The sequence below is a fragment of the Protobothrops mucrosquamatus genome, unplaced genomic scaffold (assembly GCF_001527695.2).
Source record: "Protobothrops mucrosquamatus isolate PMUCROS unplaced genomic scaffold, P.Mucros_1.0 scaffold8, whole genome shotgun sequence".
In the NCBI taxonomy this organism is placed as follows: domain Eukaryota; kingdom Metazoa; phylum Chordata; class Lepidosauria; order Squamata; family Viperidae; genus Protobothrops; species Protobothrops mucrosquamatus.
In genome coordinates this window covers 3,105,756-3,120,525 of record NW_015386395.1, presented here as the reverse complement: position 1 = coordinate 3,120,525, position 14,770 = coordinate 3,105,756, and the positions used below count along the sequence as shown (strand labels likewise).

At 42.4% G+C, this 14,770-nt stretch overlaps 1 protein-coding gene across 1 annotated transcript; it reads right to left on the bottom strand.

Annotated features, from left to right (window-relative positions):
• Positions 1–385: 385 nt before the first annotated feature.
• Positions 386–13,616, bottom strand: LOC107282552 (signal-regulatory protein beta-1-like). Its single transcript, XM_029283026.1, has 5 exons — positions 13,562–13,616; positions 9,907–10,239; positions 4,748–5,047; positions 1,367–1,852; positions 386–546 (listed from the first exon to the last, which is right to left on the bottom strand). The coding sequence occupies exons 1-5, from the start codon at positions 13,614–13,616 to the stop codon at positions 386–388; spliced, it is 1,335 nt and encodes a 444-aa protein (XP_029138859.1).
• Positions 13,617–14,770: the final 1,154 nt, after the last annotated feature.

Genomic DNA, 14,770 nt, shown 5'->3' with positions numbered 1-14,770 from the left:
CACAGCATAATTTGTAGAACAGCTTGATTTTTAAAAATGAAAAGGGTAGAAATCTGGGACTGATGGCTTATTCCAAAGAGTAATTTCCACTTATTGTCTTTCACAGATACCTCTCCTTCACATATTTGTCGTTTTCTTAAGCCAGAGAGGTCAAACATGCGATGTCATGTGACATCGTGCAACGTATCGAGACGGTTTTGCCATTGCTGACAATGGGGTGGGTGCAGCTTCCGGATGGCATGTCCGGCCCATGGGCTGGCAGTTTGACACCCCTGCCTTAAGCCATGGAAGGAAACAAGGCATTGTACAGATCACCAAAGAGAAACCTGTAGCTTGGTTTTCACAGATGACAATTTTCAGCGGAATATATATGGTAATCATTCAGTCAAAGTCGCTGTTCCTGCACTTCATTAAACTCTTCTGTAGTTATTAATTCACTACTGGTCTCTCCTGTCTTGGGGTTTGAGCTGTCAAGTACCTTCTCTTCATCTGTCTTTTGAAGAGGCGTTTTTTCATTGGATGTTCCTGTAACTGAATTCTTCTTGACTGTAAATGGAGAGAAAATTTTAAAAAGTGTCACTAACAGGTACAATTTAATTCACATATGACTGGTCCCTTAATGACCTTACAAAGTTACTATAGAGTTACTTACAACTTGTTTTCAGTTAGGACAGCCTTATCCTTGTCACGGTCATGTGATCACATTTTGGGCACTTGGCAACTGGCACACCTTTACTGCTGTTTGTACCATCTCAGTCACATGACCGTAAGTTGCCATTTATTTGATAGTTTCCAGCATTTATGTCTGGTTTCTGGCACAAAAAGGCCATTGGGAAAATGGATTTTCTTAACAACCACTGTCTTCGCTTAACAACTGCCACAAAAATTGTCACAATAACCTATGATCATAATTCCGGGCTTAAATATAGTCATAAGTCAAGGACTAGCTGAACAGTTTTCTCACTTGCTTTGCTTTAACAGAACATAATAGAGTTAGAAGGGACCTTGGAGGTCTTCTAGTCCAACCCCTTGCTCAGGCAGGAAATCCTATACCATTTCAGACAAATGGCTGTCCAATCTCTTCTTAAAAACTCCCAGTGTTGGAGCATTCACAACTTCTGGAGCCAAGTTGTTCCACTGATTGTTCTCACTGTCAGGAAATTTCTCCTTAGTTCTAGGTTGCTTCTCTCTTTGATTAGTTTCCACCCATTGCTTCTTGTCCTGCCTTCAGGTGCTTTGGAGAATAGCTTGACTCCCTCTTCTTTGTGGTAACCCCTGAGAAATTGGAACACTGCTATCATCTCACCCCTAGTCCCTCTTTGTCAACACCATTAAACCCTTCATTTTTTTAGATGTGAAAGCTTACCTTTATATTTACAGTACACTATTCCAGCTCCTAGTACCGATCCAAATCCGAGTCCAATAGCCAATCCCAACAGCCAAGGAATCACTGAAGTTGGTGGAGTTGTAGGGGTAACTGTGGGCCGAGAAGGTGAGAGAAAAAATGTATTCCTAGTACTTTGGGTACCTGGGAGACTGGGAGGAATAATCGCATCTCCCTCACCTTCTGGCCACCAAAGGACAGACTGTTCCAATGGGGTCTCCAAAGCTTCATGTTCTACTCGACAAACATAAGTGAGTTTAACATCACTCGTCTGTGGAAATAAGACACTGTTGATGGAAAACATCCCATTGTGCATGCGGTGCATCTCCGACTTTACATACTCTTGTGGCACTCCGTTTTGCAACCACTGAATGTGGATTTGAGAGGGATAAAATTTGCTCACTTTGCACTCAGCTGCCACAAATTTCTCCCCCTGTGGCCTTGTGATCAGCTGAAGGATGGGGCGAGCTGCAAAGAGAGGAAGGAAACTTGAACTTCTGGATCCAATCGGCCAGGGTTTCTCAAGTTTGGCAACTTGAAGATGGGTAGACTTCAATTCCCAGAATTCCCCAGCCAGTCAGCTGCCAAGCTTGAGAAACATTGCAATAGACAATTCCCATCATTAGTTCCCAACTCCTTGAAGCCAGTCTTGGACCCACCTGAGATTACAGGTAGTCTTCGGCCTACAACCATTTATTTACTGAGTGTCTGAACTTACAGTGGCACTGAAAAAATTAAAGTATGACCATTTTTCACACTTACAACCATTGCAGCATCTCCATGGCCATGTGATTAAAATTCAGACAGTTGGCAACTGGTTCATATTTATGATGGTTGCAGTGTCCTGAGGTCATGTGATCAGCTTTTGCAACTTTCTGAAAGCAAAGTTATTCTTGGCACAGCTGTTGTGTAAACTAGGGTCAGCTGTTTTAGCTGACCAATCAGGGAACACCAAAATCAGTATCCAGCTACTGACTGTGTCCCTCTTCCATCTAAAACAGTCTTTCTTAAACTTGGCAACTTTAAGATGCTTGTACTTCAGAATTTTGGGAGTTGATATCCATGCACCCTAAAATTACCACGTTTGAGAAACACTGATCTGAAACAAACACAGGTCATGAGCTACGAAGCTACTTGTCAATGGTGTTAACATCGGATGTTCTTGCTTTGACAACACATGGAAATGCAGCCATTTTACTCTTTTGCTTTTAGAGTTAGTTGATGCTGGGAGGGAGAATGTGGATAAGAGTCCAGTTAGTCATAACAATAATAACTCAGCCATGGGAATCTAAGGTTATTACGCCCAGAGTTGATAAAGATTTGGCGGGCTGGAGAGCTGGGGGAAAAGCCTGCACTTCAAGCTAATTGGGGAATGTGATTTGTCCAAAATGGTATAGGGTTTCCTGCCTGAACAGGGGGTTGGACTAGATCAGGGCTTTTCAACCTATTCACCCATTGTACCACTTTTAGGATATGGCAACATCCGAGTACCACCAGTCACCTAGCAAGGTGTCAAAAACTTGATGACCCCCCCCAAAGGAAAAAAGTGATAAAGTACAGATAGTCCTCGACTTACAACAGTTCGCTTAGTGACTGTTTGAAGTTACAATGGCACTGAAAAAAGTGCCCCCCAAGCCACAGCCAAGCAAGACACCTGCCTACCCGCCCGGCCACCCTCTTCCTCCTGTCCGAGGTTTTCATTGTTGTGAGCATTTCTGTTGAGGATTGGCAGCGGAGGTGGGGTGGGGAATGTTTGGTTTTTATTCCCCCCATTTGCTGGGTGGTTGCAGCAGGTTTTGGTCACTTCACATGACCCTGGGACACTGTGACCGTCATAAATATGAATCAATGGCCAAGCATCTGAATGTAAATCACAAGACCCTGGAGATACTGCAACATTCCAGATGATCAGCATTTCTTCTGGGCTCAGCAGAAGCACCAGGATCAGCGCCGAGCTCCAGCTGGAGCCTGGCACTGATTCTGGCACTTCCACTGAGCCCTGACAGCCCTGCAGCTCCAGCCATCTCTCGCTCAGGTTTGTGCAGTGCTGCCACCAGTTCAGCTCATTCCCCTCCCGCTACCACTTTTCTAGGATGGTTGCGTACCACCTGCCAGGTGCCAATGTACCGCAGGTGGTACCTGTACCACTGGTTGAAAAGCCCTGGACTAGATGACCTCCAAGGTCCCTTCCAACTTTACTACTACTACTACCACTACTACTACTACTACTATTATTATTATTTATGATTGTTAATTGGAGGAGGGAATTGTGCTTTGTTACTTTGTTGCTCAGGGGAGGGGAATTCAGTTTTTGGCTTTAACTATGTAGTGCCGATACTTTGTTTCTCGAATAAAAGATTATTTAAGATAAACAATGCCTCAAAGTTCTTTTGAAGTGTTTCATCTGTTGGAACCATGACACTATGGGCATTCCTGGATCCTACAGGGAGCCAAATTGCCTGATGCCCACCAGTGGGAAACCAGGCAGCTTCTAAGCCCTACGGAGCTTAGTTGTGCTAGCAGAGGGAGAGGTTACAGGGCATAAAGGCCATATATTTACAATCTCAAAGAACCAATCTATCAAGATAGTAAATCTACTGTAGCTTTTATCACACACAGTTTGAACAACCATCATTACAGATATATGCAGTTACTGCAATACCCTTGTGTTTTTATTTCTCTCTTCTCCTGACTTACAGCAACATCTCTGGGGTCCATATCCAATGTTTGGGGAGCTATGTGTAGCACTGGGAGCTTAGATTGTGCACCACTGTGTCTGAAAGGTGCAAAGATGTCAAAATGGTGTGTGCCATGTTCTGATTCTACAGGGAGCACAATTTAGTACGTTAGTCTTTTTTGCCCGTTTGGCAAATATCCAACTTGTGCATATCCTTCTGGGTAACATATAAAACATCATATAGTATCTTTCAACTTAGTATTAGAACATATACAAGTCCCCAAGAGCTTCTCATCTTCCACTAAATACAGATTAGTTGAAAGAGTGACATTACCCAAAAGGCAGAAACGTCTCCAAGTTGAGTCTAAAGCTAGCTGTGAACCTAATGGCTGGTTCATGCTACACAACAGTATGGTTTGTTTGGTTCTGACTTTAGGATGTCACATTAACTAAGTCATATGGGCTTTGTCAGCTAAGGGTCTGTAACTGGGTGGGTCACATAAATATAGTCAATTAGGACTTTTAAAAAAATAAAGATTTAAATAAGCAAGATGATGTTTTCTGCATTTTGTGAACTCAGCTCTGCCCAAATTTCAAGAAACAGGTTAAAATAAAGAGGCTGTGACTGGACAGCTGGAGAAAGGCTGTCAGCAATCCTTGCTTTCCAAGCAAAAGGTCAAACTCACCTTGCAACTGCAGCCGGAAATTTAGTACCTCTGGCCCTTCATTTGCTTGGTGGTGGATATGGCAAGAGAAGTTGGCATTGGCATCCGAAAATTGTGGTATGAGCTTCAAGACACTTTCTGCTCTGAACAATTGGCCGGTGCTGGGCTGAGCAGGAGGCTGTTCGGGGCCTTGCACAATCCTATCATTTTGGAACCACGTCATGGATATATTGCCAGGATAAAAATCTGTTGCTGTACACGCAACCGTGCTTGGCTTGGTCAACTGCACTTTTGTGGAGCCAAGTTTAACAAGTGGGGGAGCTGGAAACAGAGAGGGTAGAAGAAGACATTCTTACTATCTAGGAAGCCGATTAAATCCATTAGTCAGCATCCAAGGCCAACAGCTGTGATCCACCTACTGCTATATAGTATTGCTTGGAAGTGTGCAAGTCAACATCTGGAAGCTGCAGGCAAGACAGAATGGGAAAACTCCAAAAACAAGAACAGAAAGATTGTTAGCTTCCTACAGGAAATGTTTCAAAGCTGTAATTTGTCACAAAGGGGGTGGCACTGTTCGAAAGAATGTCTAAACATCTGCACCTGTCATTCCCAATTTTCTTACTCTGGGTCAATAAACATTGTAACACACATTCAAGTTGTAGAAAGATGCATTTAACTTCATACCAGACGTAGGTTGTATCCAGTTCTGTTCTCTTAGGAATTTACTGAAACACACACACATTTAAAAAATACACATATACATACATAAAATGTATGTATGCATTNCTACAGCAAGAAGGATTTTGGCTGACAAGTAATTTTGATGGGCAAACCAAGCTAACAAACTTTTTTAGGGAGGAAATTCAAAGAGAAAGAAGACACTATTGATAATAATCTCTCCAATGGCCAACAGTCCAGCTCAGATAATGGCTAATCCCCAGACAGCAAGATGTGATGACAATTTCAGATGGTATAGATAGCTGAGGTAGATATGACAGGGTCTTATTTTATTTGCATATTCATTCTAATTGTGTGTGTGTGTGTGTGTGTGTGTGTGTGTATATATATATATATATATATATATATATATATATATATATATATATATATATATATATATATATATATACTTTTTAAATTTATATGGGGGTCAGAGGATATACCTGACAAAAAAAAAGAAGATGGAAGGGGGGCTGGGTGGGTTTATCCCCCCCCCCCCATTTGTAGAAACACTCTATTTTTGTTTCTCCTTTCTGAGGACAGGTTTCCCTGCAAACCCTCCAGATGTCCATTTGATTTGAACTTAAGGATGCTTCACTGTTTTAGAACACTACCTCATGATACAGCTTTCCTCTCACCCCAGACCATAGCTGAGTCTCCTCATTTTGTAGTTTTCAGAACCATGGTTGTTAGTTTTCCTAACACAAGCATGAGTATTTTCATGATGTGCGACTTTGATAGTGATTGAGCTGAAGACATGACCAGGGATGTCTTCATCTATTGTCTGCTTTCAGTCAATGCAAGCATATTTCCCGCAATCACCCAAGGTGGATGATGGCAACAGATGGGTTGTTTGGTGGGAGAGACTGACTCTTTGAAGTCATATTAAGACTCTTGAAGTCATCCTCCAAGCTCTCCCATTTGTCATGTTGTCACACATATCCAAGCTTCCATAGCAGTGGCACTGTTCAAAACCGGGAGGAAATACCTCCCACCAGTCACAACATCACACTCTGGAAGGATAAGCTGCTCTGAAACAAGAAAATATTATGTGCGATTGTCAAGGTCATTTTCCCCTTCTTTGGCGGTCTTTACTGTCAAGTACATAGCCTAGGCCTGTAGGCCATATCATAGAAAAGAAAAGAAAAATTACAATCCGAAGAATTGCCTGCAAGCATTTCTTGCCTGGCACATAATTTTTGAAAGAAAGAACTATAGAAGAAGCCAGAGAAAAGATAGAGAAAGCGAGGGGGGGGGGCAGGAGTCTTCTAGGTGTGGCAGGAGATGTGCTGGAGAAAAAGGTGACAGATGTTAATGTGGAGCATCAGAAGCAGGGGCTAAGAAAGCAGAGAGCCAAAGGATTCACAGCTAGGGAGAAAAGACCAAGAAAAAGGCCAAGGCAGCATAAAAAAGGCAAAGAGTAAATCTGCAAAAAGTGGCAGTGGAAAGGAAAACGTAGACCTAGAATATAGGCAGAACAAACTCCAAGTGTTTCTGGTGTGAATACAGTAACTGGGCAAAAATGAGAATAGTTGTTGGCATACTGTGCTAAGGATAAATGCATGTGAGAGGATGAAAATCCCAGCAGGTTAAGTGACTTATGCTATAAAGAAGCAAAACTCATTTAGTTAAATGAATATTTAACTCATCTAGTATACTTCATAATTAGATTTTGATGGTGCATACATTTACATATATATTAGTAACTGTGTGTGTGTACTGTATAGAGAGAAACGCACATATATTTACTAGAATTCTTGTAAATACATTACATACTCACCATGTATAGCAATAAATAGCATACTCACCATGTATAGCAATAAATAGCATGTATAGCAATAAATAGTGTGTGCATGTATCTGGTTTTGTTCCTGTTGGTTCCCACCCTCTGACAAACTGCAACAGCTGATGACATGTGTGGTGTGCTGATAGGTAGCAAGGGAGCTGTTGGCTGAAGTAGGATATTCCTCCCTGTTCAGGCAATCTCTTCTCCCATTTGTGGATGTCACAAGTTCCCACTCAGCTTGTTAAAAACTGGGTGAATCGTTCACAAGGAAGAAGTGGTGCTTTCTGAATTGAAAGTCCTCCTGCTTCTGCCAGATCTACAGGTAGTCCTCAACTTACGACCCCACAATTGAGCCCAACATTTATGTTGCTAAGTGAGAAATTTTGCCCCATCTTATGACTTTTCTTGCCACATTTGTTAAGTGAATCACTGCAGTTGTTAAATTAGTAACACGGTTGCTAAGTAAATCTGGCTTCCCCATTGACTTTACTTGTCAGAGGTTGCAAAAGGTGAGCACATGACCCTGGGACACTGCAACCTTCATAAATCTGAGTCAGTTGGCAAGCACCCGAATGTAAATCACGTGACCACAAGGAATGCTGCAAAGGTCAGAAGTGTGAAAAACGGTCATGTCAATTTTTTCAGTGCTGTTGTAACTTCGAACGGTCATTAAGTGAACTGTTGTAAGACAAGGACTACCTGTATTTCAACCTATGTGCATGTCAATCATAGCCACTCTGGTTGAAAAACAGGGCTCTATAAAATTGAGGCCTTTGAACTGTGGTGCTGGCATAAATGATTGCATAAACCAGGGCTTTTCAACTTTTTCACCCATTGTACCACTTTTAGGATATGGCAATATCCGAGTACCACCAGTCACCTAGCAAGGTGTCAAAAACTTGATGACCAAAAAAAAAAAAGGAAAAAAGTGATAAAGTACAGGTAGTCCTCGACTTACAACAGTTCGCTTAATGACTGTTTGAAGTTACAATGGCACTGAAAAAAGTGCCCCTCAAGCCACAGCAGAGCAAGACACCTGCCTGCCCACCCGGCGGCGCTCTTCTTCCTGTCCGAGGTTTTCATTGTTGTGAGCATTTCTGTTGAGGATTGGCAGCAGGGGTGGGGTGGGGGGTGTTTGGTTTTTATTCCCTCCCATCTGCTGGGTGGTTGCAGACGGTTTTGGTCACTTCACATGACCCTGGGACACTGTGACCGTCATAAATATGAATCAGTTGCCAAGCATCTGAATGTAAATCACAAGACCCTGGAGTTGCTGCAACATTCCAGCTGATTGGCGCTTCTTCTGGAAAGCAGCACTGATCCTGGCGCTTCCGCTGAGCCCTGACAGCCCTGCAGCTCCAGCCATCTCTCGCTCAGGCTGGTGTGGTGCTACCACCGGTTCAGCTCATTCCCCTCCCCCGCTACCACTTTTCTAAGATGGTCGCGTACCACCTGCCAGGTGCCAATGTACCACAGGTGGTACCCGTACCACTGGTTGAAAAGCCCTGGCATAAACTATGGACAGCCAGAACAACTAAGAGAAAGGTGGTGAATTGTATTAAACCAGATTGTCCTATCAGGAGATATCACCTACTGACAAGTCTATGGGGAGATCATGCAAAGCTACTTCCTTAACGGGTCTGATTCACTCGCCATCCCTGTGACTCAAGCCCTGGAGGTAAAGTGGAGGTGGATTGCATCTTCCTGGTAAAGCAAGAAGTAGATGTAGTCCTTGACTCCTGACCATTCATTTAGTGACCATGTGAAATTGCAACGGCACTAGAAAATATGACTTATAACCAGTCCTTGCCCTTACAACGGTCACAGTTGTCCCTCCCAGTCGTGCGATTAAAATTCTGGTGCCTGGCAATTGCCATGTATTGTATTATGACACTTGCAGTGTCCAGGGGCCACAAGAGTACAATTCCTGACTTTTATTGCCAGCTTCTGACAAGCAAAATCAATGGGAATCAGATTCGCTTAACAGCAATGCGATTCACTTAACAGCCACAGTGATTTCTTTAATGACCACAGCAACAAAAAAAAGTCATAAAATTGGGCACAACTTGCAACAGCCGCTTTTCACAGTGACAGGCATTCCAGCCTGATTGTGGTCATATCTTGAGGGCTCCCTGTAACTGAAATTTTTTTCAAGCAAAAAAACCCAAAAAAACCCTGATGCTGTAGTTATTACTGAATTAAGTATGTTTTAGCATCATTAATAGTCAGTGACCCCTAACTCCCCCCAAAACACTTTAAAACTGTGGTCTAGATCAGGGGTAGACAATTACTTTTCCCAAGGAGCCACATTGGAAACTGGGACTGTTGTGGAAGGCTGCTGCTGCCAACCCGTTCTCCTGCCATCCCACCCCGCCCCACCCCTGCCCCTGCTGCCACTGCCCCCCTCCCACTGGGATGTGGCCTGTAGGCCATAAAATGCCACAGGATTTTAACCAGTAGTGGGATTCAGCCAGTTTGCACCACTTCGGCAGAACCGGTAGCTAATTTTTTGTTGCCCAGGCCCAGAATGGACTTCTGGAAGCGGCATCCACACAGAAAACCAGTTGTTCACATATTTGAATCCTACCACTGATTTTAACCTGTTGTGCTCATGCTTTAAACATTTTTAAGGTTAACATCTGAACCTCATTCCGTTTCCCTTGATTTCCTTTACCTTCCACTTTCAACTCTACTGACTGTTGTTCACGGTCAGGGCTGTGGATAACAACGCAAGCATAAGTGTTGCCATCTGCATCCTGCACATTTGGAAGCAGGAGGCTGGCATTGCCCCGTAGCAGGTCTTCAGGAGACATATTTGCCCCTTTTTGAACGATTTCTAACTTATCTTCATACTTAGCAATAATTCTGGTGCCCACAAACCATATCACAGCCAGGCTTTTGGGATCTATGTGCCCAGAAGACTCCTCAAAATAACAAGGTAGGAGGACATCAGAACCTGGTTTGGCTTGAATTGTTCCTTCGGGGATTGTAACGGTCAAAGCTGCCTCTGAAAGAGAAAGATAACAGGAAGAATTGCTGTTAGAAAATCAACAGAAGGCACTACAGACGTTCCTCAACTTACCACAGTTCGCTTAATGACTGTTCCAAATTACAATGGCACTGAAAAAAGTGACTAGTGACCATTTTTCACACTTATGACTATTGCAGACACTTGGCAACCGACTCAAAAGGAATTTGTTTTTGGTGCATAAGCTCTCAGCGTACATACAAGCAACAAGTGATAAATCGTGATCATAATCATAAGATACAATCATCATAAATCATAAGATGCAACACTCAGTGATAGTCATAGGATACTAAATTACAAATGCACATACATCATAATAGGATACTAATAAAAAACCATTAACATAAATCGTAAGATACAAACAACAAAGTTATAGTCATAAGAAACTAAGGAAATAGGTAATAGGAAAGATGAGAAGGATAATAGTAATACAGCCCTACTAGGTAGTTTGACATCCCAGGCATAAGACAATATTGTGGGAATTAGTTGTTTAGCAGAGTGATGGTATGGGGGGGGGGGGGAAACTGTCCTTGTATCTAGCTATTGTATCTAGAAGTCTTCTCAGTTGAGATCAACCAATCTGAAGAGATCTTCTGAGGAAAAGCTGGTTTTGATCCCCAAGTTTTTGTGAGCCGGCAAGGGGTTGAAGCCAGAAAATACTTTTTTCCCCTCATCATGGCACCTCAGAAGGCAGACTGGGCCCTCAATGATGGTCGTGTGAAGATAGTGAAGACCCAGCACTTTTGGATGGTGCACAATGCACCATCTGAAACAAAGTTTTATTGCTTAATTCATTAGTCAGGGTATGGCTATTTATTGTTGTTTCATTTCATTTTGATCTTGCTGCACTAAATTTATTGTATATATATATATGTCTGACAAATAAGTACATATTTGGGATGAGAATGCTGTATATCCTTCAGGTGAAGAGTAATTTTGTAAAGGAAGGTTTATTCTTTGACTGAACTACAATTATAAGAATTCCTTGAATGCAGATTCCTTCCGAAATTCATCATCTATTTCCACATTATCTATAGCAGTAAAATATTATTTCAGGGACAGTTCTGAGAGCTGTTTTTCTTTCTAATGATCTCCTCTAAGTGAGGGCATCTCTTGACATTTGAACGGTGTGCTGAAAGCTGCCATTTCAAAGGGATATAAAAAATCATGACTTAGCCTAACAAAGGAAACCCTATCAAGAGTTAAGTGGCAAGCCCCACTTAGCTGGGCAAGAAATACAACAAAATGAACTAGTGTCAGGATCCCAAGAACCAGTGCTTTTTTTTTGTCATAGAACGTACCGGAACGGCGTTCCAGCACTTTTTTTTTTTTTTTTGACGGATTTGCCTTAAATACAATAAATTAAATTTATGTTAAGAACTGAATATATATATATTTTAAATAAAAGATTAACAAGATGTGAGTTCCGGCACCTTTTTTCTTACAAAAAAAGCACTGCCAAGAAACAAGTGGATTTACCTCTGAGCAGTTGCCTCATCTCTGGACAAAAATCTTACCAAACTCAAGCAACTATTTGGATCATTATAGATATACTCTGGGAATTGCTAGGGAGGAGCCTTCTTAACTCTTTCTCCTGACCAAACTCTCCATGCTTCAGTGACCCTTTGCCCTCTGGAATGCCAAACTGGAGAGCCACTTTGGCCTAGTGGTTAAGGCACCAGGTCAGAAAGCAGGAGACTGGGTGTTCAAGTCCTGCCTTGGCCATGAAAGTCAGCATCAGCTGGGTGACTTTGGGCCAGTCCCTCTCAGTCCAACCCACAGAGTTGTTGTTGTGCCAAAAATAGGAAGAGAAAGGTGGGTTGTATATGTTTGCCACCTTATTTGTAAAAATAATGAAAGAGAGAGAGGAAGGAAGGAAGGAAGGAAAGAAAGAAAGAAAGAAAGAAAGAAAGAAAGAAAGAAAGAAAGAAAGGAAATCTCCCTTCTGAGAATCCAGACTACATAGCACAAGGAGACAGAATTCAAGCCCTCTTGAACTTTGATCCACCAATCCCCATTGCCACAGGTCTCCAAAAATGACCATCAAGCTGGGTCCGTTGCAACCCCATTGCATTAGCCGCTGGCAAGATACTGGGCACCATCCACAGCTTTTCCACCACGTTTCTCACCCTCTTGTTGGTTGCTGTTCTTGGAGCCCCCCCACAGACACAAAACAGCTGATCAGCAAACAGCTGATGAACCATGTTATCAACAGCATTGAAAGTAAGCTCCAATTGCATAGTTTCCCCTGATAAGCCATCCATGGTTAAGCCTTATACTTGACATCCTTGAGGACAGAAAAGGAAAAGATATTCCCATCACATGGGCTGAAAAGGGAAGTGGCAGAACTCTTCGCCAATTTTATGTGCTTAAAAAAGACAAAGAAGGTTGTTGATTAAAATAGTAAAAACTAACACAAACTAAAAAAAAAAAAGAATGGTGGGAAAAAATAAAAAGCAGATGAAAAAGGAACCAGAGAAAAGAAAGAATACTGTAAGAAAAAGAAAGAAACACATAAAGAAGTGACTTCAAACCTTCATTACTACATAGTTCATACTACCCTATAGTTCGAACCTTCATACTACGGTACATAGCATTATATAGACAAATGTAGTAAGTCTTCAACCCCCTTTAAGGTTACATACAGCTATCTCTTGGTCCCATGTCATATCCCATCCCTTATCTGCAGTATAAGCAAATCCACAACACGTCAACTTTTCAACCCTGATATCAGCGAAAAGTCCGCAAAGGATTGCCAGAATTTTTGAAGTTCAAGTCCTCGCATCTTAAACTGGCCAAGTTTGAAAAACGGCGGCGCGACAGGATCGCAGCCGGGGTAGAGGGGGAGTGGAGACGGGACCGTTTTTCATCCCCTCAAGCAGTTTTTCTCAACCTTGACAATTTTAAGGCATGTGGACTTCAACTCCCAGAATTCCACAGCCAGCAATGCTGGCTGTGGAATTCTGGGAGTTGAAGTCCACATGCTTTAAAATTGTCAAGGTTGAGAAACACTGCGCTTAAGCAAGTCCTCCTAGGCTCAGAAGACTTCGTGGCAATTTCCCTTGACACTCCGCTGCTCCTTTTTCCTTTGAAGAATTAACTGCAATTGGAGGGGGGAGTTATTTCCACCTAGAAGGTGAGAGGTGGTTAAAAAGCGAAAGACCCTCCGCCCAGCATTCAGATAAAATATTTCTCCTCTCCCCTCCCTGGCCTCGCTTTGCTCCCAGCGAGCGTTTTTTCAGTCCCGGGACGTTCCTGAGCCCGGTGGATGCTTGGGTGATTCGGTTTTCTGGTTACTTACGTGTAAACGGCAGATACACCAAGAGACAGGCGAAGGAGCCGAAGGAGAGCGACATTTTTTTAAAAAAACAAGCCAACGTTACAGTTTCGCTTTCCTGTGGCGTTGGAATCCGCCCCTGCTCAGAAGCGTTTTCTGATAAATCGAGAACAAAAAAAAAACAACCCGCCCACGCAGCTGGAAATAAATTTAGGGTATAAACGATAGTTACCCCGCGAAAAAGGGGAGGGAATGGGAAGACATTTAATTTAATTTAACTTTTTAAAAAAGCTAAATAAAGACAAATTGGGGACGGGTAGTTTACCCGAATGACCCGAATTGAAATAAAAATTAAAAGCAAACTTGTTGAGATCACAAGGTGATGAGAAGCAGAAGACAATCCAATACAGAATATGACCTGATAAAACTGATAACAGCAAGAGAAATAAGAACAATAATATGCTGGGATAAGTTTTCCAGTTTGTTAACCTCAATGCAATGAGAACTTTCTTATACAGTAGTCGACCTTATTCAACAGTCAGCAACGAGGATGTTTATGGCAAGGAGGTTGAGGGTTTGATGAACTGGTGTAAGAAAAACAGCCTAGTTTTAAACGTTGGAAAAACCAAAGAGATCATTGTCAATTTCAGAAAAGGCAGGCACAGCCACACTCCTCTCTGTATTAATGATTCACCTGAGGAGATGGTTGCCAGCATCTAATAGGGTGTGCAGTTAACAAGTAGGCTGGCTTGGTCACTCAACAGCATGACACTGGTGAAGTGAGCACAGCAGTGCCTGCTTTTTCTGCGTTGCATGAGAAAAGCACATCTTCCTTCCCCTGTCCTTACTACTTTGTACAAAGGGACAATCGAGAGCATCCTGTCATATGGCATTACTGTCTGGTTTGGAAGCATCACTGCTTCAGACAGAAAGGCAGTGCAGAGAGTGGTGAGGATGGCAGAAAAGATTATTGGCAGTTCCTTCCCTTCCGTCCAGGACATAGCATATAAGCATTGCTTGAGCAGGGTCCACAAGATTGTCTGGGACACTACACATCCTCTTTACAACCTGTTTTCCTTGTTACCTTCTGGGAGGAGGCTTCACGGTATCTGAAGCAGAACATCCAGATTTGGTCATAGTTTTATTCCATACGATATCAGCCTTGTGAACTTTCAAGCTTCCTCTTTTGGCTATGTATTCAAGATGGACCGTGATTAATATTTATATGTATTT

Excerpts from the sequence above, each read along its gene's own strand:
- LOC107282552 (XM_029283026.1), bottom strand. The coding sequence starts at position 13,616 with ATGTCGCTCTCCTTCGGCTCCTTCGCCTGTCTCTTGGTGTATCTGCCG. Across the intron at positions 1,853-4,747 it reads TTTCCGGCTGCAGTTGCAAG|CTCGCCCCATCCTTCAGCTG; the intron begins GTGAGTTTGACC and ends CTCTCTTTGCAG. Across the intron at positions 547-1,366 it reads AGTGTACTGTAAATATAAAG|TCAAGAAGAATTCAGTTACA; the intron begins GTAAGCTTTCAC and ends CTCCATTTACAG.